The 24,314-nt window shown below is 49.5% G+C and overlaps 1 protein-coding gene across 1 annotated transcript in view; it reads left to right on the forward strand.

The window, feature by feature from the left end:
* Nucleotides 1-3,609: 3,609 nt before the first annotated feature.
* GCAT (glycine C-acetyltransferase) overlaps nucleotides 3,610-24,314 on the forward strand; it is a 67,470-nt gene continuing 46,765 nt past the window's right edge. Inside the window, exons 1-3 of the mRNA XM_085601385.1 lie at nucleotides 3,610-3,851; nucleotides 5,005-5,135; nucleotides 6,915-7,016. Of these exons, the coding sequence (XP_085457511.1) occupies nucleotides 3,653-3,851; nucleotides 5,005-5,135; nucleotides 6,915-7,016 (432 nt within the window). The 5' untranslated portion in view covers nucleotides 3,610-3,652. The remainder of the gene's footprint in view (nucleotides 3,852-5,004; nucleotides 5,136-6,914; nucleotides 7,017-24,314) is intronic.

The raw sequence follows: 24,314 nt of genomic DNA on the forward strand, positions 1-24,314 counted from the left end.
TATAGGGGTTACGATATCCCGAGTATCGGCCCTACACTGGCTTCCCCCTCCCCCTCTGGCTGTGGTTGCCCTGCTTGGACCTGCAAGTTGACTCGGGGTGGGAGGGGTGACCGCAGATCGAACATGCATGTCTGAATTTACAGGTGCCCGGGGCCCTCGTGCAGATACGCTTATTAAAGTCCCAACACACCCCTTTTCTCTCAAACCCCCCCCCCCCCCTACCCGGGACCTCACTCCCCTGAGCCGCCCGAAAGGGGTGCTGAGGTCTGGTGAAGTACCCCCTGCCCGCAGTGGCAGACTGTAGTGGGGCAGAGCTCCCAGAGAACTGCCTATGCCATGACACAGAGTCCACCTTATCCCATGCCAATGACGCGTCAAATTCCCTAGCTTTCCTGAAATTGACATCATACTCCTTCCAGGCATCCCCCGGGTACTGCTCGCTCCACCCCACGATTCTACTCTGGTAGCAAGCCAATGACGCCTGCACATTAGGAGGCCGCTCGGCCATGATGGTCGTGAACACTGCGAAAGCCCTAACCCAATTGAGCAAAGATTCTTCAACCCTAAACCTAGCACACTGTGCCCTCCACTCACTTGGAAGCATCCACTCCTTTAGTGTCTTTACCTGGTCCATCTCCCTGTGATCCAGTAGTAATGAAAAAATGTAAACATATTTCCCCGCCCAAATGCATTCCTTCGTTGCCTGGGACACATGTTGTGCCAAATTCTCACTCCTAGAGGGCAATGACCCATCGCCCAAGAGGGGCAGTGCCACCTCCTTACCCTTTTCCTGCGCCGCGACCGGTTGACCACCATCTGCCGTCGGTTGGGCGGGGCTGGAACCTGTAAGTGAAGAAGAAGGGGGAACCGCAGCTCTATCCGCTGCCGCTGCTGCTTTAATCTTTTCTACCAACTGTGCTGCTTCAGCTGCATGGTTTGATGACGCTGGTAAAACCCCCCCCTTTTTTAGCCAAGGTAATAAAGCCGCTATCTGAGATGCCAATTCAGGCGGGACCGAGTCTGGGCTATCTGGTGGGACTATGGGCCCCCCGGGAGGCATAACCGGTGGGGCTGGCATGATAGGCGATGGAGAGACCGGTACCGGCAGACCCGGCACTGGGATCGGTAGCACGGGCGGGGTGGTAGGCCCCCCAGGAGGTGGCGGCGGCGGCATGGCAGGAGCCAATGTAACGGGTGCCGGGACAGGTACCAAGGGTACTGAATCAGAAACCACGGGTGTGATTGAAACCGGTACCACTGGGGCTGGGGCACTGCGCCTTCGCTTCTTAGCCTTGGATGACTTGGGCGGGCTAACAAAATCCCCCCTGGACAAGGGTGCCTTCCGCTGCCGCGCGGGCCTGCCTGCAGACGCTGGGGGGTCAGTAAACCTTTCATTCAAGCGCGCTTCCAATTCATCCACTTTACTCAATCTCTTATTGATGCTATTCATCTCCTGCATCATGGCCTGCAACATGGCCTCCATCCTGGACCCACCTTCACTACCCACTGGCCCCGCCATGACTTGGGTGCACCGCCCTACACTAATACCCTAATACAGGCGTCAGTACGCTTATTACCTTCACTAGATGGAGGATCTACAGGGGGCTGTAAGCACCATGCAACCGTAACCGCAACGCCCCGGCTTATCCGGTTTGTCAGGGGTGAGTAAACTCTAACGTAGACCCACCCGGCGGCTACCAGAAGCAATGTAATGCAAGCCCCCCGCTCTCCTCTTACCGTTCCAATCCTGTGCACTCCCAGCCGGAGTTGAAGTGACCTGCGACCACCACTGCTGACCACCAATCTGGGCTTACCACAATAAATGGCAGGGACGCAGTAATAACACCTGAAATAGAAAAAGTATTAAATCCCAGGAGTTATGCAACGGTACACACGTATGTACAAGTTCTAACGTTCTGTCACTGCCCCGTCCACTGGCCTTGGCTGTTGCCCCTATCCTACCAACAAAAGAACGTGTACCAGCCCCCAGGCCAATGCAGGCGCCCTAATTATTCCCACCCTTTGAGCAGTTTCGAGCACAGCCCCACCCCTACAGTTCCAGCAGTCAAGCCGACACCCTGTGCTTTCCCTGTATCCCCCTTGGAACTCCTCATAAGAAACAAGCAGCCCCCACTTCCTGTAACTGCCCAGTCCACTGACCTCAGCTGTTGCCCCTACCTCAGCAACTAACGATCTGTTTATTAATAATGAATACAACAATTCTTTCTACTTTGGCCTGTAGAACCGATTTACATATCCTCAACAGCAGTGAGTGTTTTGATAACGTTGGTTGCGTTAAATGCGCAGCTAACACATTAAATATTTAAATCTGTTACCTCAGTATTAAACCCGCGATCCTACACTGGACGCCGTACTCCCCTAATCCAACAGACCCAGCCTGATGTCCGTTCACTTCCCCGGCGGGAAAAACGAAGAAAAATGACCCCGGATTGATGCCAGCAACATAAAGTAGCACCAGTCGCGAATGGGCGGCAAATCCGCGCCCCCACCCGCTCCCTCGCAGTACCTCTGTCGTGCAATCCGAGCCGCCCGATCCTCGGGAGGCTCCCTCACCGCGATTATGTCTTAATCGCACGACTCCGCAGCGAAGGCACGAAGCAGCTTCCTTCGATAGGCAGCGCCGACGAGTCCTCCCCTAAGCGATCCGGCCAACCTGGAAGGAAAGAAAAAGAAAGAGAAAAGTTATCCGCCCCGAGCGCCGGGGCACGTCCTATGTGGGGGAGCGTCCAGGGAACAAGGGGGTCACCTGGGCGCTCCCCACCGCTTTATCCCCCCCCCAGTGGCCCGCCCCCCTCCCTTCCGACCCGGATGTCGATTAACGACATCCGGGTCATACAGGCAGCCAATCGGCGGTAGGGCGCGCCCCCTCAGTGACGCGCCCCACCACCGAGTAGTCCGTGGGGAGGTCGCCGCACAGCCATGCAGGCGGGGGGGCCAAAAGCCCCCCCTTTCCATATGGCTTGGTCTAAACTGGGGTGGCATGGTGAGCAAAAGAACGATGGATTTAACCCAGATCTTTTGTATGGGGATGAATGTTTTGATTTGGTCGGCATTCCGTCCATCATGTGTGTTTCTTTTGCGTGTATAATAATGGGCATGAAATAGCCTAGCCCAAAGAAGCTCTCAAGTAGCCTGGACTACACCATTGTCCCAAACTCCCTGGAAGAAGAGGGGTGGGAGCTCACCTCCCTAGCAGTCAAAGAGCTGGTGGCTAAAAATAACCAGATTTCTGGCTGAACTGGTTACACGTCATGTGGTTACTAAGAGGCTATGCAGTTCTCTAAATGGAAATATAAAAGTGCTGGTACTCCCTTACAACAGTACCTATTTGCACTTGAGAAGTGCCGGTACATTCCCATTAAATGTATTGTGCCTATGCTCCGAAGTGCAGGTACTCTCCCTTTCAAGTGAAAGAAGTGCCGGCACTCAGTACCTGTCCATTTAAAGCACTGAAATGTCATATACAGTTCGTAACAGAAGTGTATTGTTCATATGTTTCCCTATCACTCAGACATGGCCGCCGTATTTTCTCTGTTCCGGGGGGTGTGGTGGGGGTGTGTGCAGTTGGCTCCACCTCCCTGTCACTCCCTCCACCTGGCACGTCCTCCTCTCCTCCAGAAACAGCAGAGCCATGAACTGCTCCCGGCTGCTACGAAGGGGGCTCGTGGGGGCGGCCGTGGCCCCGAGCCGGCCCGGCAGCGCCATGGCACAGCTGCGGCAGGTGCTGGGGAGTGAACTGGAAGCCATCCGCGGCGCGGGCACGTGGAAGGGCGAGCGGGTCATCACCTCCAAGCAGGGGGCAAGGATCCGAGTGGACGGACGGCAGGGAGGTGAGCGAGTGCTTAGTTGTACCTTCTTCAGGGGTGGACACCTCGTATCCTATGCTGCTCTTTCGTTTACCAACCTAATGCATTCTGGGATTTGAAGTGTTCACTTTGAGTGCACCAAAGTACAAGATCACACTAGTTGGAGGAATACAGTACTGGAAGCGTGATGGCTTTCCTTTGGTGACTTGGGTGGAAGTGGTCATCAGAGTTGTGCCTTGGGAGTGTGCACGTGATTGCATGAGGGAGCACATTTCTGTATGGGATAGTGAGTGAGTGTGCCTCAGTCTCAAAGAGAGGAAGTGCTTTTGTGAGAGTGCCCTGCCTCGGTGACTGGACCCCTGGGGGAGGTAGTCTGCTTGCGAATATATGTGGGGATTTAATTTGTTTACCTCGGCTAGGAGAGGCGAATGCTTTATCGGTCCTAGCTTTCAAGATCACATCGCTGTGCATTCTGGTACTTGTGAACTGGATTGGATCAGCTGCTAAAATGTGGACAGCCAGATCTCTCTGGAGCGAGGTGGATTGAGCATGTAATCGTCAGCATGAGGAGCGATGACGGTGGTGGAGGGCCGGCGCTAGACTCGATATTTATTTTGTTTCTGGCTGTGTGAGTGGTTATCAGTGCTGTCAGTAGCAGCGGCTACATTGCTGGCTGAGGGGCTGCGAGTACACAAATCGCACGTTTCCCAGATCCACGAGTGATTAGCTAATCCAGTACACGTTTTTGATTTGCGTTCTTGTATTTATCCTTTTTACCTCATAAAAACGGGAATCCAAGTTCTAAATTGCATAGTAAAAACATAGGCCTTGAGTACACACTCGTGCGTGGATGTGGGGGAAAGCTGAGAGCTTTGTGACACTGTGGAGCCGGAGGGGCTGGGTACGCAGGTTCTCGTAGCTCTAGTAGTATGCTGAAGCCGGAGGAGATCAGGGGTAATGTTGGAGGATGAGCCGTCTTCAGGTGTCCATAGCTCTGGTGGCACATGCTGCTGTGGTGTTGGAAGGGCTGGGGAGCCGCAGGTTCCCAAAACTCTAGTGTACCTGATGTGTTGGAACCGGAGCTGCTGATGTGCGCTGCCCTGCAGAGGACCCTTTACGTTTTGTCAAGGATGTCTTACTCTTCACTCGCTGAATCCGACTGTTTTCCTCCTCACAGAAATCCTTAACTTCTGCGCCAACAACTACCTGGGCCTCAGCAGCCACCCTGCGGTGGTGGAGAGCAGCCGGCGCGCGCTGGAGGGCTGGGGAGCCGGCCTCAGTTCTGTGCGATTCATCTGCGGCACCCAGGTAGGGGGCTCCACGCACACTCCCCTCCGTCTCCCACGCCACCTCTTCCCATTCCTTCTCTGCTTCTTGCTTTCAGACCCTCATTCGTGCTGCTCTCATTCGTTACCCCTCTTCCCGCATTCTCCCTTCGCATGCTTTTATCCAGCGCTCTCGCCCGACGCGTCCCATCTCAGTCCTCCTTGTTACTCTTCTCCCTTCTATCTTACTCCCATCAAGCACACTTCTCTACCATACGCGCCCATCTCCCTCACTTTCTTCTCTTACGTTTTTTTCTTCCCACCCTTTTATACCCTTTTCATATTCTTGTATCCTTCACTCTTCTCTTTCACTCTCCATTTTTAATGATTTTTTTTCATTCCTTCCTCCATCGTACTTCGTTCTCGCTCTTTCGTCCTCCTTCTCTCCCAATCACCCTGCTCTCACTCACCCTTCCCTGTTCGCTCCTGTCTGCAGTATAATGAACCGGTAGTAGTTCCAGGTTTTGAGTAGGGGGCTCCATCTACCTGAGCTCCGGTTACTCCACTGACCTTCTGAAGCAAGCGTGCTCCTAGTATAAAAGACAAGTGTTCACATCCGCGACAAGGATTTGCACACACAATGGCTCACAGAGGGACCTTTTCAGCTCAAACTAGTCGTCTCCTTAATTTTGTGACTTTTTTATTTAACGTGAAGGGCGTGCTATCGTAAAACGTTACTTGAGAGCCTGGTAAACTAGATTTCACTATAAAATCATTTTTTAATTTCGTGTATTTCATCATACACTTGTAAATGGAACTGTCTCCAGCCCCTCAACTGGCACAGGGTTACAGGGTTTCAGTCGTTAGTTTTAGGAGCATAGGCTCTCTGCTCCTACTAGAGGGCCTAGGCCCCAATGCTCACGTTTGAATGTGAGGCATCCTCAAAGGGTCACTAATATAGCGCTTGCGTGCACACTGGCCTCGGGGTGTTGTTGCAGCAAATGCCGCTATCCAGAATCTGCCTCCACACATGACCCTTAGTTCCTAGATTTGTCCTTCACACCAGTCTAAGGGTAGGAGGCAGCTCTGGGTGCACAAGATCCAGGAGAGATTTGAAAAGCCACCATCGAAGGGGACAACTCAAGCAGGCGCCTCTACGGAGGACACCTCTGCGCAGGACCCTTGAAGAAGGCTGGTTCACAGTGTTTGTTTATAGACCTCTGGCCTGCAAAGGCCCCATTCACCACAGGGCCCTCGCGAGGAGGCTAGAGGGCTGGCATACCTATCAGAAGTATAAGTAAATGTATTCCTTCTGTCACTGCCCTTAATCAGCAGTGGTTGCAGTACTCTCCAAAATATAGGGAGATGAGAGAAAAAAGCAATATGTATTTGAACAGAAGAGGGTGCTAGACCAGGGTAGATTGACCTTGTCAAATGAAAGTAGTTACCGCTTTCTCTCTCCTTCCTACTGCCCTATGAACATATATTTCTCTCCTCACCCGACATAAGCCTCTTCCGGCCCTGCCTCTCACTTTCATAGGGCCTACTTCCAACTTCCCTTGTCTAACAAAGCTCTCAAGTTTTCCTGGTCCATGTGTCAGTCGCTAATCCGGTTGTGTATTGCATTATGGGACCAATATTCCTGATCATAAAACCAAATTAACAGAACTACACATCCCCGAATTCCAAACCACCCAAAAACCTGGACTGGATTATGTACTCTCGCATGGACCTGGGAAATTGAGCCCTGAATTGACCCTTGGGTACCTCATTTGTCCTACATTGACACCCCCCCCCCCCCCTTCCCCCCTCTTTGTTGCAGGATATCCACAAGTCCCTCGAAGAGAAGATCTCCCGCTTCCACGCCCGTGAAGACGCCATCTTGTACATCAGCTGCTTCGACGCCAACGCTGGCATCTTCGAGGTAGGCTACCCGGATTAGTTCAGTTACAATAACGCTCTCCAAATGAACCGTACAATCTTTTGTGAGTTTGGGGGTGAGAAGGATGCAGGAGAAGCAGAGGTTAGCAGAGAATCTTTATACCGACCAGTGTGAATTGCAAGCTATGGTTATCAGGGTCACGTGTCTTGGGTCTACACTTCCGGCTTGGATGATGAACTTCAGAGAAAAAGAGGGGTATCCTGCACCGAAGTAAACTCCAAAACGGTGTGGCTTGTTCCACATGGAGACTTGCGTGCACTGGCAATTCCTAAATGAGGCTCTGCCCATCTTTTGTGCCTGAAGCTGAACACAAAAATGAACTCCTATCTGGGAATCATCTTTAGACATGAAATGAGGGTCTTTCCCCACCTTAATTAGAACCACATGGTATCTGCCTGAGAATTTTTGAGAGGAGAGTTGTTGGGTAAGAGGCAGTTCTTCATTTGTTAAATAAGTGCCAGGGCTCTCCCGAGGAGACCACTGGTGCTTTCACCACCCATTGCCCTGCCAGCACTGACAAGGATTGTACCATTTCAACTGCCAATTATCATACTTCCACAAGGGTGACGAGGCCGACTATTCCAACTCTCCAAAGCTGTCAGAATGGGTGGCAGGAATAGGGTCACTTTTAATGCATATTGAATGAATAATGTATCTATTGTTATGCTCCTATCAAAATTAAACAAACAGCGTCACCATTTGGCAGACTATTAAAACTGCCGATGTTCACAATTGAGTGCCAGTGCCGAGCACCGGAAACCACCGGCTCAAATTAAGCACTGGTAAATGGATATCATTGGTGTTGAGCATACAGGATGTGAAGAAATGTAAAGATTCCTCCCTGGGGTTTCTTGCCGAAGAAATATTTAATCAGGAGTTGGATCTCCTCTGTCTGTTGCACAATTGGAGGGTCACCTCTCCTTGCAGCCAGTGAGAAAGGTCCCCTTTTTTCAGGAAGTTGTTGACAAACACTGGCAAAGCCAATAGGTTTAAATATGACTACTGCATGCACTCCACGACACCAAAATAGCAGGCCTGTCTTATAACCAGAAGAGTGTTACCCCCCCCCCCCCCCCCCCCCCACTGTGAAGCGACCGGATCCCAGGAGTCCATCAATCTGGTCTCTGCCCACGACACAGTAAAGAGATGGCCGCAGTAACCGCATGGGTGAATTACTAAAAATAGCAGACCAGGGATCCTTTAGCAGGCGCAGTCTACAGGATCTACACATATCCTGGCCCCTGATTGGCAGCGAAGGGACATCCTCTGAAATGGATCCCTCATGTAGTTCAAGTCCTTCCTGTCCGATATCAGCCAATGGGTGTACTGTGTGACCCATCATCCTGTTAGTCACCTGTATGCTCCCTCAGTGGTCCCCACTTTCACCCGTGCTTTGCAGCTTTTATATTCCCTTCACATGGAGCTTCTCCGCTCCCACCATACTTGAGGGAGAGACCTGTTAGCCTTGTTCAGAGACCTTCAGGCCATGCATATCCGAATGGGGCCGACGGCTTAAAAGTAAACCGGTCAAAAGCCACTTTCATTGCAGGAAATGCGGGGCGCGAGGACATCACGTGAGATGTAGACCGCAGCCATGACTCCTGTTGAAGGGAAGGTAGCACTGTTCATCTGAAACCCCTCCAAAAGATCCCGCCATCCTATGTAACTCATGTAATCCAAAGTTCTTACGTAACGCAACTGGTAAAGCGCTCTGACACCTTCGGGTAATGTTCGCGCTATATAAAATCGCATTAAATAAATGAAATAAATACAAATCCATGACAACAGAGCAGCACCCCTCGGTGCTTGCTACCTCCTGCAATGAACCTCTCGACTGCATAAGGCCCTTTAGTTTAGAGTCGACTAGCTGCATATCAGCTCGATGCCACAGAAAGCCGCGGCGCGTGCTCTACAGTGGCTCATTTTACGAGTGTAAAAACGCCAACCAATATACTACAAAGCTACCCCATGCCCAGCAGACTCTCTCTTATGACGCTGCGCCGTTCCAACATGTGCCAGGAAGGATCTGTGCGCAAATAACTCCCAAGACAAAATTGACCCCATCGCACCCGCCCACTATGCCGGAAGTAAGTTAGTGGTCGGTTCTAAAACCAGCTGCAGGGGCCGCACGTGGTCTACAGTAACAGCGCCCCGCCTCTGGGACAGCTTCCTCTTGTGGAAACACGTTTCCTCTAACACTGACAGGGGTGTTTAATATGATAACCACACAAACCATACTCGGCCCATGACCTGCCTCATTGTTTGGGAGACCAGAAATTGAGAAGCAAAAACACGTTGGACACAAAAGTAGGACTAAAGTCTTTCCTGTTACTTTTATGTCTGGCCTGTCCCGGTTTTTGCATACCCATGTAAATGTGTGTATGTATGTATGTATGTATGTGTGTGTGTATATATATATATATATATATATATATATATATATATATATATATATATATATTCCAACAAAGTGCCCAAAGCATTAAGGACGCACTCACAATGTATGCAAACCATCCGGTTTATTTTAAAGGAAAAGCAGCGTCTTCAATCCATCTTTAAGCAATTATGAGCCTGACGCGTTTCGAGGCCTCAAGCCTCTTATTCATAGGCAGCTTGGCAGCGAGTGAACAAACAATGCTCCGGTTTACATATTTACAAGCATGATGTTAATTCAATCGCCCTGAGTGGGCTTTTGCTGAGTGCAAATATTTACATGCTTGCTGGGATTTGTAGTCCAGTTTGAAACGGAGCTCGCAAGGCTTCATTATTATTTTAAATTCTGTGCCAGGACCTCCATCCTGAGATCCCTCCCCCTACTCTATCTTTGCTTTGCTGCGAGCAGGCAGCCTCCTCCCATGCTTCTTGAAAGAAACAGATAATAAATCATATCACCTTAGAGGCATCTCTTGAAGGGAGTGTAAAAGTTTAATTACTGCTTTGCAGGATGACTTTATCTTTGTCCTAAAAACCAGGACATTTCTTGAAAATTGGTCAAAGTGTCCTCTAAAACCGGGACTGTCTGGGGAAATCCGGGACGTCTGGTCTGTGAGAAGTTGGCCTGATATGTAGTGCTCACTATTCTAGTGATCACTGTGTATCATTCCAAACGACCCTTATTGATGATTGGTTGTAAGTCAACCTTTTTGACCAGCTATCCTAGTAGCGTGGATACGAGCAGTCTTAGGCTAAACTCTAGAGGGCGTGTTAAGCCAGCTGTTTACCATCACATATACCCCTTGAACACCAAGTGAAAGGACACCACACAAGTTGTTATGAAAATAAAAGGATATTTATTTATAACAGGACTACCCTGGTTCTTTATGAGTCAGGGAGCTAAGCACACTACAAAACTCTTAGGAAAATACTTCAGTTGCACAATTTACACAAATGCCCGAGGGGCACGAGAAACCACCTACACTAACAGTGAAATGCGAATGGTTAGAGTCTGGAGATACTGATCCCGGAGTGATCCGATCAGTGGGACTAAACGAAAAAGGAACTGGACACTTGTAGAGCGAACCTGCGATGGAGCACCGAGATGCTCGAGTTACCTAGCCCGGAGGCTGCGGCTGCGTGAAGTTCGTCAAGATGTCGGGAGTCCTCGTGTAGTCTCGGGAGCCTGAAAGAAGAAGTTGCTGGCAGGCGACCAGTGACGATGTTCAGAGCGATCCAAGCCTGGATCGGTGGTGAAGGAAAACCTGAAAGCAGAGGGGACTCAGTTCTCAACCGCTAGCCAGCGATCGTGTGGGTACCAGGAGGGTACCGGCTGAAGTCACCTCGACCAGGTGAGTGGGTGACGTCGGACTCGGCTGTTCCTCGGACCAGGAGGCGCGGCGGCGACCAGGATGGAGGGCGAGCTGTCCCACGAAGGTGTCTGCTGTCGATGATGCTGGGCCCAGGAAGGGGCAGCGAATCTTGGCAGTGGCCACCCAAGCGGGGGAGTCAAGATGGCGTCGGGAGTGGACCAGGAGGGTCCGGGGTACTCCTCTGTTGAAGGGGAGCAAGAGCCAGTCTGGAGCAACCAGACTAGTGATGAAACAAAACGTGGTGCGTCGTGAAGCGGGCCACAAGCCGGTCGGCAAGTGGTCGGACAACGCGGTGAACAGCAAGGAGCGGAAGGGCCCCCCCACGCAGATCTCGTGGATGCTGGGGAGACAGACTTCGATGCTGGAGCTGCTCAGGGTTTAGGGTTTCTCAAACCCTAGGCGCACTCACTCGAGGGTCCCTCGGTGGGCGTGCTAGATAAGCGTCGTGCAGGTCCTGAAGATAGCCGGTCCCGCAGGTCTCGTCACACCTACGACTCTCAGCTGAGCTGATGAGGGAGGTAAAAGGTCAGAGATGGCAGGGAACTCTGGTCTCGTCGAGCTGGGCAGTCTTGATCCGTAGGAGAGACTTACAGCAAACCGCAAGCGCTTAGATGGTGCCTGCTGGTGCAGGGTGGCTACTCCTTAGCCACAAGGGAGAGTCTTCAGAAATAGTCGAGTTCCTTTCGTGGAAAGTAGTTCGTGATTCGGAGTTACCCGATTATCTGATTATCCAATTTGGGAAGGGGACTCGCTCCTACCTTTATTCTCAGAAAAGGGGCTGGCCCGTGACTAGGTTCTACCTATGGGTGGAGCCAGGAGGGGGGTGGTTACACCCCTATCCTTTGTCCGGCTTCGCGCCAGCTCAGGGGCTGGTGTGCCCCCGAAACTGGTTTGAGCCGGGCTATGCACAGTGAGCACCGGGGTGCCACTTGCAATCACCTTCCTTTCAGCCCTGCCTACCTGGGATACACAAACCCTGTCTGGGACGGTGCTAACACCGCCCTCGACAGGAAACCCTTTGTCCAAGCTCCCCTTGCTGGAAGGTCCCCCAGCAGCAGGAGGTCAGACTTGTGTCTGGTGGCAGCATCCATTTTGTGATGCTGAGGCTTGAGTCAACTTTAACCGGGGTTCAAGGTTACTTCCATGTCGTGTCCCTCTAAAAGGGGGGAATGCTAACCCCGTCACCAGGACTGGCGAGGGGTTCGTATTCCCATTCGTATGACACCTTACTCGACATGTATAGGTGATGCGATGCCAAAGTTAGCAAATAACCGCAAGGATTATAATGCATTAAAAGTAGTTGGCCCGCGTCACCATGGAACGGCTATTAGGGCTTGGTTCCGCAAGCCGTCGACGGGCTCAGCTCGCGCCAGAGCACCGTCCCACATGATTCCCTGCACTCTGCCTTCAGGATTGATAAGGCCTGCTATAGGAGTGACTGATAGGAATCCATGTGTCCATTTTAGGGTTTAGGTGTAGGAATACTACACCTACAGCAACGGGTGATTACACCACGTGGCCCCAGCTGTCGTGCAGCCAGTTGTGTCAGATTTGGGCGGCCATTCCAGGGGTGGCATAATACATGCTTCAGCCCCTGGTAGGCCCTGGGTACACCGATGCCCTGGATACCTGTGGTATGCTGAGACAGGGACTGACAAGGTGGCCCAGTTCCAATTAGTGGATGCACCTAACGTACATGTGTGTTAATTTCGAGAGAGAACAGCTAGGCTGTGGGTCTGATTGGCAGGCCCACAGCCGGAGAAAGTCGTAAACCAATGAAGCAAAAGCAAAAAATCTGGGTGATCATAGGATTGCAGACCCTACTCTCCTACATGGTCACCCTACTCATTGTGAAAATGCAGACTCGGAAACGCGAATCCTCCGCGTCGGTCTTTGCACTGCCCGCAGGACCCTGTATTTCATCACTCTGGACTCCCCCCAAAGGGCTGACCATGAACATGCTTCGTTTGCCGTGTCAAGGCCAACCGGGAATCGTTGTAACCACAACTTCCTCACTGCCTGATCAAGTAAATGCTGTGTTTGCTATGCGTTAACAGCGTTTACTGTAATCGAGATTCCGCCCTTGGTTGCGCAATGCCATCTCGGGTACATCTGCCAGAAGCGCCAAGAAACCATTGTGAGAGGGTGTGGTCCGTCGGCTAGACTGCCAACTTTGGTGCTGGAAACCACGGACGAGCCTCGGGGTCGCGTCCACACCCTGTGATTCTGGGCAAATCACGTAATCTCCTCGTGCCTGAATGTGTAACGTAACCGGTGCTCATGTAAAGCGCTCCAATACCTTCGGGTCGAGTTCGTGCTATATAAAATCTGCATAAAAAAAAAAAAAAAATGTGAATTCTGCACGAATGACTGCACGAAGCGAGTGAAAAGCATTTATGTGTTGAGTACTGAGGGTGAAGGATAGATGGAGAGTGGAAAGGAGCGAAGCCATTATTTTTGTTGTTGTTGCAGTTTTATATAGCGTGACCTCGACCTGAAGGTATTTGCGCTTTACATGAGCTGTGTACAGTGCTTAATTTGTAAAACAATAAGTGCCGGGACCCTCGTGAGGAGGCCACCGCAGTTTGCACCAGACATTGCCACTGTAGTTATAAAACTACTAACCATCACACTGCTACAGGTGTGACAATTCAGACTGTTCAAGGCCGCCCAAGCTTAAAGAATGGCTCGGGTGGCGTGTATTAGTTGTTTTTAATGTATATTGAATCGACAAACAACAGTTTTTCTGCTCATCTTTAAAATGCACGAACAGGCAGCTGTCAAAAGTGCAGGTTCCGGAAATTAATTGCCAGCAATTAAGTACCGGTGCCCAGCACCCGAACCTCCAGCTCAAATTAAGCACTGCATGACCACCAGTTATATTACACAAGGACACATTTATTGTTGGTAGGCACGGGGAGATTAAGTGATTTGCGCAGGATCACAGGATGAAGAATAGTGGGGGGATGAGGAGTGCTTTGTGACAGTCACCCACGCAGAGTATCTTCTGTCTAAACGTGCAAACTCGCCTATTAATTACTACTTGCTTAATGCCCTCGCCCGCTTTCGACAAGCCAGCCACTAACTTGGTGCCGAGACATCTTCCCAATGCTTCTTGTGCTGCTTCTAGCACTCTGATATGCACTCTCACGCATGCTCTGCCTTACAATCTTGCACTCTGTCTTTTGCAAGCGATCTCTTTCTGCACGCAGTCACTCGTACGCTTTCTTGTATGTACACATGATGGAGAAGGACTCCCCCTGCATGGCTCTGGAGAGCATACTCTCGCCTTGAAGTCCCCATGGCCACGCCCTCAGCACACACGTTGATCATTCGTGCCCTCTGAGGCTTTATGTGGAATGCTGTCCAGTGAGGTCGGGAGGGCACACAGTGTGCCTCCCTTTCTCAGAAGAGAGACTGCTGTCCCTTGGTGCAGACGCCTGACGGTGGTAGTAGCAAAGAAATGACCGTGCTTGTGTTTTTTTTATTTTTAACAAGGCATTCTTTTTCCCCTGCTGCCCTCCAACTCCTTGCCAGGTTCAGAACCAGTAACCCGGGTAAGGAACGACTAATCTGCCAGGAGGGGCTACCTATAATTAACTTCAAAGTGGAGAGCTGACTGACTGCGCAGGAGGGTATTAGGGGTGCCCGGCCTGTAGGACCCGCTGCTCCGAAGAAGCCAAGGCTGTGACAGGGCTCGGTGAAGCGACACCACTACCATGACACTAGGCGCAACCTGCTCCGAAAGACGGTGAGCGATGGCTGGAGGCCCAGAATGCGTCTCCCTTATGGAGAAGGCATTGACACCTGTGCCCGAAGGTGTCCCAGAATTCCTTCCAAAGAGAATTCCCATCCGTAGTCTAGCGCCAAGAACTACTGTAGCACTATGACAACCATCTACATATTTGGAATTTGAGGAGAACTGCAAGTCAGGGGGAAGCTCAAGGACGTCTGAGGAGTGTCATTCCTGGGACCTGGTGTGGGCACCAGCTTGTTTGGGAGGGGGGGGGGGGTGAGTTTTGACCTGAGGAAGCCCCAAGTGACAAGATGACTGCGACCACTTGTGCACCTCTGACTTGTGTTGCTGCTTCTGTGACTTACCTGAGGTCATGGGTGGCACACTAGCCTGAAATGCTGGGCCGAGGCTCCTCAGGCACGCCTACAAAGCCCTCCACAACGCCAGACCTGCATACCGCAACCATGCCTCTCCTTCAACACTCCACCAGACATCTCCACTCCACCCAACTGGCCCTGGCCACCATCCCACGGATCCGCAGGACCACCAGTGGAGGATAACCCTTCTCCTATCTCGCTGCAAAGACCTGAAACTCCCTGCCTCTGCCCCTGCCCCTCAGGCAATCGCCATCACTGCCACAATTCAGGAAGAACCACAGGACACAGCTCTTCGACTGAACCGTAGATCCGCCCCCACCCCCACCCCCCTCAGTGCCTTGAGACCCTCAGGGTGAGTAGTAGCGCTTTACAAGATTCCCGATTTATTGATTCGTGGGCCATGGCAGGTACACACCAGTGAAGTGGTGCCTGCTACGCTGACACCAACGATCACAAACCGTGCCTGTAGAACAACTTCACACACTCCCGCACCAAGACAGTAAAAAAAACACCCTGGGACTTTGCTTGCCAATGGAAGGTAAGAAGTGTACTAGACTGTGGACCAATGTATTTGAATATGACCAGAGCAACAGGAACTACCCCCATCAAAGTACAGTGAGATTCCCCCACACTGGGTCAAGGGCCAATTTACTAAACCAATGAAGACTGTCCTATTGTATATCGAGATGCTGCAGCCCCGTGTTAGGCCGTGGAGTGTAATTTATGTCTTGTGTGACAGTGAATTATTATTTGTCTCTTGACTTTTGTTGAGAGCAGACTCTGACTCCACTCTGCCTCCCCGAGTTGGGTTCTGTTGTTCAAAGAAACATTGTATCATCATCAGCAAGTCTTTATTTGATCATCCTGTGATCATAAGAGTCATTAAACTGATAGGAAAAAACCCACACAAAAATATCCATTACAAGTCTAAAATACATACATAGGGAGAGTTCTTAAATCACAATATAGCTGACGCCCTCTGGCGCATAGCAAGCTGAATTAAAGTTGCAGTTTGAAAACAAATCCTCAGTTTACAGTAACTATAGAAATTTAAGAGCAGCCCTGAAATGTCTAATATTTGCCTCTTTTAAAAGAGATAAAATATACATCTTTCTTAATGATAAGTAAAACTTCCAGAAAAGCATAAAGTCCAACGTGCATTGAACAGAGCAGCCATCTCATGTGCGTGGCACCAAATTAGCAATATAGGTACCGTGCGTAGGGTACACCATAGGAAATGGACATGGTCAACCTTTACCTTTATTAGTAGAAACCTATGGGGCAAATTGCTAACCCAGGTAAGGTATCGATCAATACCGTGGCTAGTGCAAATTTCAACATATGGCAGGACCGTGCTCTTGTGGCTACTTTCCGCATTCTCTCCTAATTGCATTTGGCTGAAAACATTGCCTTCAATGTTAACAAGAAACTTTGCATAATTGCTGTGGCGGCTCCTCTGCTAAGGCAGGGGAGCGTTGTCCCACTGCCTTGCAGCAGCGAAAGAAAGAAACAAAATGATGATGCCTTTAGGTTATTACCATTTTATTTTTTCCTGCTGCCGGCAGCTTTGCGGGTGGAGCTGCTCCGATGTGAAGAGCAGGGAAGGAGTGGTTTGCCCACTTTAAAGTGCGCATGACTGGCCGGCCCTCTGGGGCCCATTAAACTGTCATGCGCACTTTGATGTTCTCCATGCAGGCTGCATTGCAGCCTGTGTGGAGAACATGCCCAGGCCCCCGGCTGAGCCCCGAACCAGGGCGCTCAGAGCAAGTACAAGGCTGCATTTCAGCCTTGTGATACTCAGCCAGGGTGCTTTCTGTTTGGGACGACAGCAGAGAGTCGTGGCGAGGAGGTAAGGTATTTTTTTATTTTTTTACCCCCACTGACCCCCCCCCCCCCCCCCCCCCCATCACCCACCACCACCATCCTTGATTGGTGCCGGCAGCTTATGCATCCTTGTGACCATGGTTTTAACACACTGAGCAAAGCTCATATTGGACTTTGATCCAACTGTGGTGAATCTTCTGGTAAAATGGCGACGCTGGCTGAGCCTGGGTTTCCTCACTTGGCTTCGGTGTCTAATTTGCTGTTTTTCCTAGTAAATAATTGCTTTCTTGCAAGCATTGCTGAATCTGAGCTCTTGTGTGATGTGCTACAACTGACCAGCTGCAAATAAACCATTGGTAGATGTGGGCTGACCTAGTATGTGCCATCTGCACCTTCTGTTTGTTGCTTGGCATTTCAAGGCTTACATGCCCAGCAACGCACTCCTTACTATGTGAGACATACATGCCACTTACCAAGGTGTTAAACACCCCATAGCAGCACAAACAGGCCACCCTGGGTCAAAAGAAATAACCGCGGATTGTGGGAGAATCCCTTATAGGACGAAATCCCTCACCCACCCGTGGGTGGCATGCTTGATCGGGAACCTCCTCGCACTGCAAACCTAGTTGTAGTATGGGATACGACCCCCTCACTGTGAGGGAGGAGCTCAGGGATGTTTTGATTGTGGTTGAAAAGAGGTATGCTAAAGCCTTAAGATGAGTCGGTTGTGGAGGGAGTGAGTGAAGGTAGTGAAAGTGAAGCTAAAACTAACTCCCTGGTATGTTAAAAGTTAATTTTAATGGTACATCCGGGGGTCAGGATTTAAGAGTGTATGAGCGATGACTGGAAGATTTAACCTCGCATGGTTCAGTAAGGTCAAAAGGTCGACATGTTTCAGCCTGGGCACCCTCCGCAGAGGTGCCGTGGCTTTCTTCAGGACCAAATGAAAGGGATGTGAGTGAATTTAATCACTATCGGGAACAAACATGGGAACAGCCCTCACCGGTAAAAGTGCAAAAATATGCACAAGCTAGGGGGCATAGCGGGATCCCTAAAGTGAATAATAAAAGGGTGAGAGGTGCTGGAAAATTTGCAGCTCTTAAAGAACGGCCGGACCGGTCTGCCACTAGCAACTAACTGCAGACTGCCATGCCAGAACCTCTTGTAACTATATTAAAAAAAAGGATAAGTTGCCACCAGCTCCTCCTCCTAGACAGGTAAGCATTGGAGTGGTTTTCTTCAAATTGTTACAGTTGCCGCATTATTATATTTACAAACTATATATTCAGTGGCACGGCACTAAAGGAGTGTTATGGAAATGTTTATATGCTTGTCATAAACACATTTATTGTTTATAGGGACGACGCTGAACATCAGTCCACCGCAACTGATGTATCAATCCATCAGTTGTTAGTATCCTTTTTACACCGACTGGAATTGGTATGGTGATTAGATTCACTCTCATCCCTTTCATTTGGTCCTGAAGAAAGCCACAGCACCTCTGCGGGAGGCACCCAGGCTGAAACATGTCGACCTTTTGACCACATTGAACCATGCGAGGTTCCATTAAAATTAATTTTCTAACATACCTGGTAGTTAGTTTTAGCTTCACTTTCACTACCTTCACTCACTCCCTCCACAGCCGGCTCATCTGAAGGTTTTAGCATACCTCTTTTCAACCACAATCAAAATATCCCTGAGCTCCTCCCTCACAGTGAGGGGGTCGAAGCCCGCACTGCAAGTAGGTTTGCAGTGCGAGGAGGTTCCCGATGATGAAGCATGCCACCCACGGGTGGGTGGGAGATTTCGTCCAATGAAAGATTCCCCCACACTCCGCTGTTATTTGTTTTGACCCAGGGTGGCCTGTTTGTGCTGCTAGATTGAATAAGAGGGGAGTCTCCCCCTCTCGGTTGCTAAATCTCCTCAGACCTTTTTTGTGTGTACGTTAAACACCACATACCATTGAGGGATGCATAAAATTTGCAGATTTTTTTTTCTTTCTTTCTCCATGAAATTACTTAAAATACATTCTGCCTGTATCCTGAGTAACTTTTCTTCATTAGGGAATATCTTGCACGGAAGTCAAACGAGATACCCGCAGAAGACTTATTCAAGGATTCAATGTCTTGTTCAAGGAGAAAATGTTGCGCTGTGAAACATTTTTTATTCAAAATACGTTCGCGTGTGCAAACATTTCACACACAATTTTCCATTGTGAGGAATTGTGAAAAGGACCCATTTAGTGTAATGAAACCAGCCCTTGGCATACGAGACCTGCAGCTCGTTTTAGCTGAGCCAAAACCAGGAAATGCTGGTTCGTCTAAGAATGTCAAAGCATTAAGCGCCACATCAAAGAACCCCGCAAGGACTGAGATTGCGTCCACTTGACAAGCGTAGAAGTGGTTTTGAAAATGGAGATAAAGAGAGGCAGCACTGAAAACTGGGGGGAAACGTGCTACACTTTACACTGTAACAGTTTATCATCGGTACTTCAAACCCGTGTAGCAGGTGGAGGCAACCATATAATGACTTATTCATTGTGGCTTCACAAAGTCAGCAAATTTTTCAAATCTATTTTATTCCCTGTAAGACAGGGGCATTTTGAACCAAAAAGCTTTTTATGCAAACTAATTTTTCATATTCGAAAGAATGATTTAGTGTTGAGTCTACGCAGACCAGGACTTTTCCTCGAGGAGCTGGATCCATGCCAGGTTTGCTAGATGACCATGTAAGAGAAATTCACACACAACCTAAATTTGAATTGTTTATTGTACAGTCAGAAGTGTTACAATATGTTAGATGGAGCCGGAGACTTCAGTGGTTCAAAATAAAGTTTATTTCATATAATTGCACCTAATGAAGAGATAATTATATAGATGGAAGGGGAGAGAGTGGTGTCAGTGTGTTCAGTATTCAGAGTTCAGGGTGGAGGAGCATTAGCACCACTCCAGTCTGAGGAGGCATAAACTCGGAGCTGTCTTTAAAGCTGGGAGGAAGAGGGTGACTCAAGCCTCAGCTGGGGTTGTGTCCAGCGCAGATTGAAGTAGACACATTGGAGTGGGTCATATGGGGTTTTGAGAAGGAAGTGACCAGCCAAGGGCGGAGAGTAGGTGTGAGGTTGTGTGATGGGGAAAAATAATGAATTGTATTGGAGATCAAAGTGAGGAGCTTGAACCAGGCTCTGCTGCTGGCAGGAAGCCATTTTGCCTGTTGCCAGTAACAGGAGGCGGTGGTTATGTGGGAGATTATAAAGGTCACGTGTTGCAAGCTGATCACTGTCAACTTGGAGGCGTGCTTTGGGAGCTGACTAGCAGCTTTTTTAGGTCTCGCCTAGTGAGCGCAGCGCATGCGTTGCTTTGCCTTTTCGAGACTATTGTTGTCGGTTTGGTGCGCGAAGGGAGACAAAACATGTGCGCGCCCGGACAGCCGATGTGCACGCTCACGGCGTCTGCATCAGCTTGGGCCCGGACAGCACATAGGCACGCGCACGGCGTGTCTTTCAGCTTGGGCCAGGACAGCACACAGGCACATGCACGGCGTGTCTTTCAGCTTGCGTCTGGACAGCTAATGTGCACGCTTGCACGATCACGGCATCTCTTTCAGCTTGTTTCGGATAGTGTCGCGGCTGAAGTAGAGATTGGAGCTGGAGACATGGATCTGCTTACCTGCCGGGTAGGCCCCTTGATACCCCTTCCGAGTGCTGTGCAGAGAGTCTGGGGGAGACCAGTATTTCTGTGCGAGGGAGCAGGTAAGATCCTGTGGGATGTTCATTAAAATGTGCACGCGTACGGACGGCGACCTCTCCTCATTCTCTTCTATGTTTTTTTTTTTAAATTACTTTAGGGAGCGTGGCGCCCGCTAGGGACACCGCGCTCACTTTTTTGCTGGAGCGCGTTTTTGCTGTGTGCTTTAGGTGGTGTGCGATTTTGCTGGAGTGCGTTTTTGCGGTGTGCTTTTGGTGGTGTGGGCTAGCCTTATTATGTTGCGGATACTACAATACTACTCCAATAACCCAATAAAAACAAAGTCTATATCCCTCTTCCTCACATGTCTTGTTTATATTGAGCTTTTTGACTTTATAAAAGGGAAAGACAAAGGAACGAATAAAAAAAGGGGGGGGGGCCAAGCCAACAGTGGTGTCAGAAGTGGGATGTTTGTGTCTAACTTACGACGACACAACCCATCCCAGCAACATATGAAAACCACACAGGAAGAGATGGTGGCTTTTGCAAACAGCCTTGAAAGAGCAGGCTTCTTTACTTACCAGCAATCAGCAGGTACAGGACACCATTATTCTTCGTCTTACAGATGCTATCTCTAACATCCGAATTCACCCAAATGTGCCTAGTTCAGTCCTGGAAAGATTCCAAGAAGGGGATGATTCAGGTTATTTCTTTGTGAATTTTGAGAGGATGGCTTCTACTGTGGCCTGGCCACAAGACCTCTGGGGCCAATACATAGCCCCCCTCTTGTCCGGGGAGTTGCAAGCGGCCTACCAGGCAACTACCCGGCAGGTACGACTTCCAACCACAAGATAAAAAGGGCTATCTTAGAACGGTTGGGCTGTGATGAAGAATATTACCGCACCAAATTCCGCAAGAAGTGGATTCCAGACGATAACCCCAGGGCTCTTTATTACAGGATAAAAGACCTGGGTAGTCGGTAGTTACAGCCCACCAGGTCACCCGTAGAGGAAGTCACTGAAAGAGTTGTGTTTGAACAATACCTAGAAGCATTGCCTTATACCACACGTTCCTGGCTGAAACACCCTCATCTTGCGGCACACTCCGCCATAGAGCTGGCTTGTGCCTATCACCGTTCCCCTGATTGCCATAGCACCTCCCAAAAGACTACCTTAACGATGCCTAAAACAGTTCCCCGTGCACTAAACAATGGTGGAGAGCCACGACCTCCTGGCAATATGAAAAGTACAGGAAAATCAGAGTCCGAAAGTCCAGGCCAACACATGGGAAACCAGTGCTTTCGCTGCGCCGAATGGGCCCATATCTCGAGAAATTGTCCCCACAAGGCAGAGGCAGCTGAACCAATTGAAGTAGGTTATGCAAAGGGAAGAGTTCTGGTAATAAGGGGGAGAAAGATCGCTATACGAGGACCGTCTACCTAAATGGCAGACCAGTCGAAGCATTACTTAACACCAGATGTCGCCACTCAGTGGTTTAACAGGAATTGGTACCAAGGTCCCAGATAAAGAACAACGAAACCATATCGGTATCCTGTGTACTCGGTGACGTAAAAACCTACCCTGCTGCAGAAGCGCTCCCGACTATAGACTGGGAACCCCAGCTTCGCAAATTGGGGGTCTTGCACCATTTACAAATAGAAACTGATGGGTACAGAACTACCCCATTTCAGTGGTTACCTCACAAATACAACCAGAGATACACGGACAGTGGAGTGGTTGGGAGAGGCTCCCTTTTCCGGAGTATACATAGAAACACCCATAGTGAAGGTTTCGAATACTAGAAGGGGAAAAAAGAAACAGAGTGCTTTATCGACGTTCGTTTCAACCCCCTATTCTCTCATCCCCAGGTGCTGACACAGCTATTTTTTGAAACTTCAGAATGACTTAAAGAGATGACAGCACCTTGAAGTATGCCTGGGATAGGGCAAAAGAAGAGAGCCCCAATCAGGTAGGCCCTTAATTTTGTGTAAAGTGAGGTCTGCTGTATAGGGTCCACTGCAATAACAACCAAATTTATGAAACACCTCCTAGTACCCGTAGCCTTTAGGGAACAAGTTATGTGTCTCGCCCATAACATGGCCGGAGGAGGCCATTACGGACAAGCGTATACCCTGAAATACATCCTCTGGCGTTTCTACTGGCCTGGTGTATAGCGTGCAGTGGCTAGGTTCTGCTCCTCGTGCCCCAGATGTCAACTGATTAAACCCCCATGGGTGAAAAAAGCCCCATTACCGACCCCTCTCCATTATTGAAGTCCCTTTTCAGAGAGTGGGGATTGATCTAGTGGGCCCCCTAACACCTTCAGCTAGAGGGCATCAATATATATTGGTCATTGTGGACTATGGGACCCGTTACTCTGAAGCTATCCCTCTGACAAGCATGACCCCTTCGTCCGTTGCCCAAGCTATGATAACTGTTTTTTTCCCAAGAAGGCTTCCCATTTGCGATCCTGACAGACCAGGGGACCCCTTTCGTATCCCAACTGATGAAACCAGTATGCACTCTCCTTGGGGTACGACAGATACACACAGCTGTGTATCATCCGTAGACTGATGGATTGGTGGAGAAGTACAATAGAACCATCAAAACCATACTAAGAAAATTAGTAAACGACTCGGCTAAAGACTGGGACTCCTTTCGAACTCGTGTTTGGGCGGAAACCCCGGTCATTACTGGACATGGCCTTTGAACATTGGGTAGAGGAAGATGAGGGAAAACCACTACTGGCCTATAACGAATCACTTAGAGATGCTTTGTCCTCTTTGTGGGAAATTGTACAACATAACATGGAGCAGGCAATGGAAAAGCAGAAGAGCGATTTATGACAAAGGGGCAAAATTAAGGGAGTTTGCCCTAGGTGAGAAAATTCTTATTCTTCTACCCAACACTGAAAGAAAAGTCCTTGCTTCCTGGCAAGGACCATATCCCATCCTGAGTAAAGTTACCCCTCTTACCTATAGGATAGCCGTACCCAATAAAAACAGAAAGGTCAAATATACCACGTAAATCTGTTGAAGTGGAAGGAACCTCCAAGGGAGAAGAATCCGGTGATAGGTACCATATCCCTCCCCCAGAACCCTGACCTTCCACCTGAAATACTCTGGGAGTCTTTCCCAGAGAGGGTTAACATGGCGAAATGTTGACCCTGACCCAAAAATAACAAATAAAGACTCTACTAGAGAAGTACCCCAGAGTTGTCTCCAAAACCCCTTGTCGAACTGCCCTCATAGAACTCGATTTAATTACAGAAACAGTAAACTTGTAAGATTTAAACCCTATTGAGTTCCCGCAGCTAGACGGCAAGTCATAGAAAGGGAAATCAAGGATGTGTTAAAGGCAGATATAATAGAACCCTCTCAGTGCGCCTGGTTGCTCCCCAGTAGTCCTTATACCCTAACCAGATGGCAGTCTTCGTTTTTCTATTGATTTCAGACTGTTATGTTGTTTTTTTTTAACTGTTTTATTTCTTTTTTGAAGAATCAGCCAAAACAGCAGCAAGTGTCACATACGTTACAAACGTAGATTATAATTAGCAACCATTCTTTGCAGAAATGCATACCAAATCATTTTTTTAGACATTTTCTCCCCACAATCCCATCCTCCACGACAGGCATGTTTTATTTACTGTGCCCCCGTGGTGAAGCAAGAGTATGTTGCCCCACTTGTTTAGACCCCTGTGTACTAAACTGCATCTCCGTCAGGCCCTCGTCCATCAACCCTAAGCCGTAATAACTCCGCCGTGGCTGCCATATCTTCCTGGGGCATCCCCTTGCCGTGTATACCATTTTTTTCCGCACCCATATAAAAGTCCATGTTTGCCCGCCATACCGTCAT

Source organism: Triturus cristatus, chromosome 4_2 (assembly GCF_964204655.1).
Source record: "Triturus cristatus chromosome 4_2, aTriCri1.1, whole genome shotgun sequence".
NCBI classification, from domain to species: domain Eukaryota; kingdom Metazoa; phylum Chordata; class Amphibia; order Caudata; family Salamandridae; genus Triturus; species Triturus cristatus.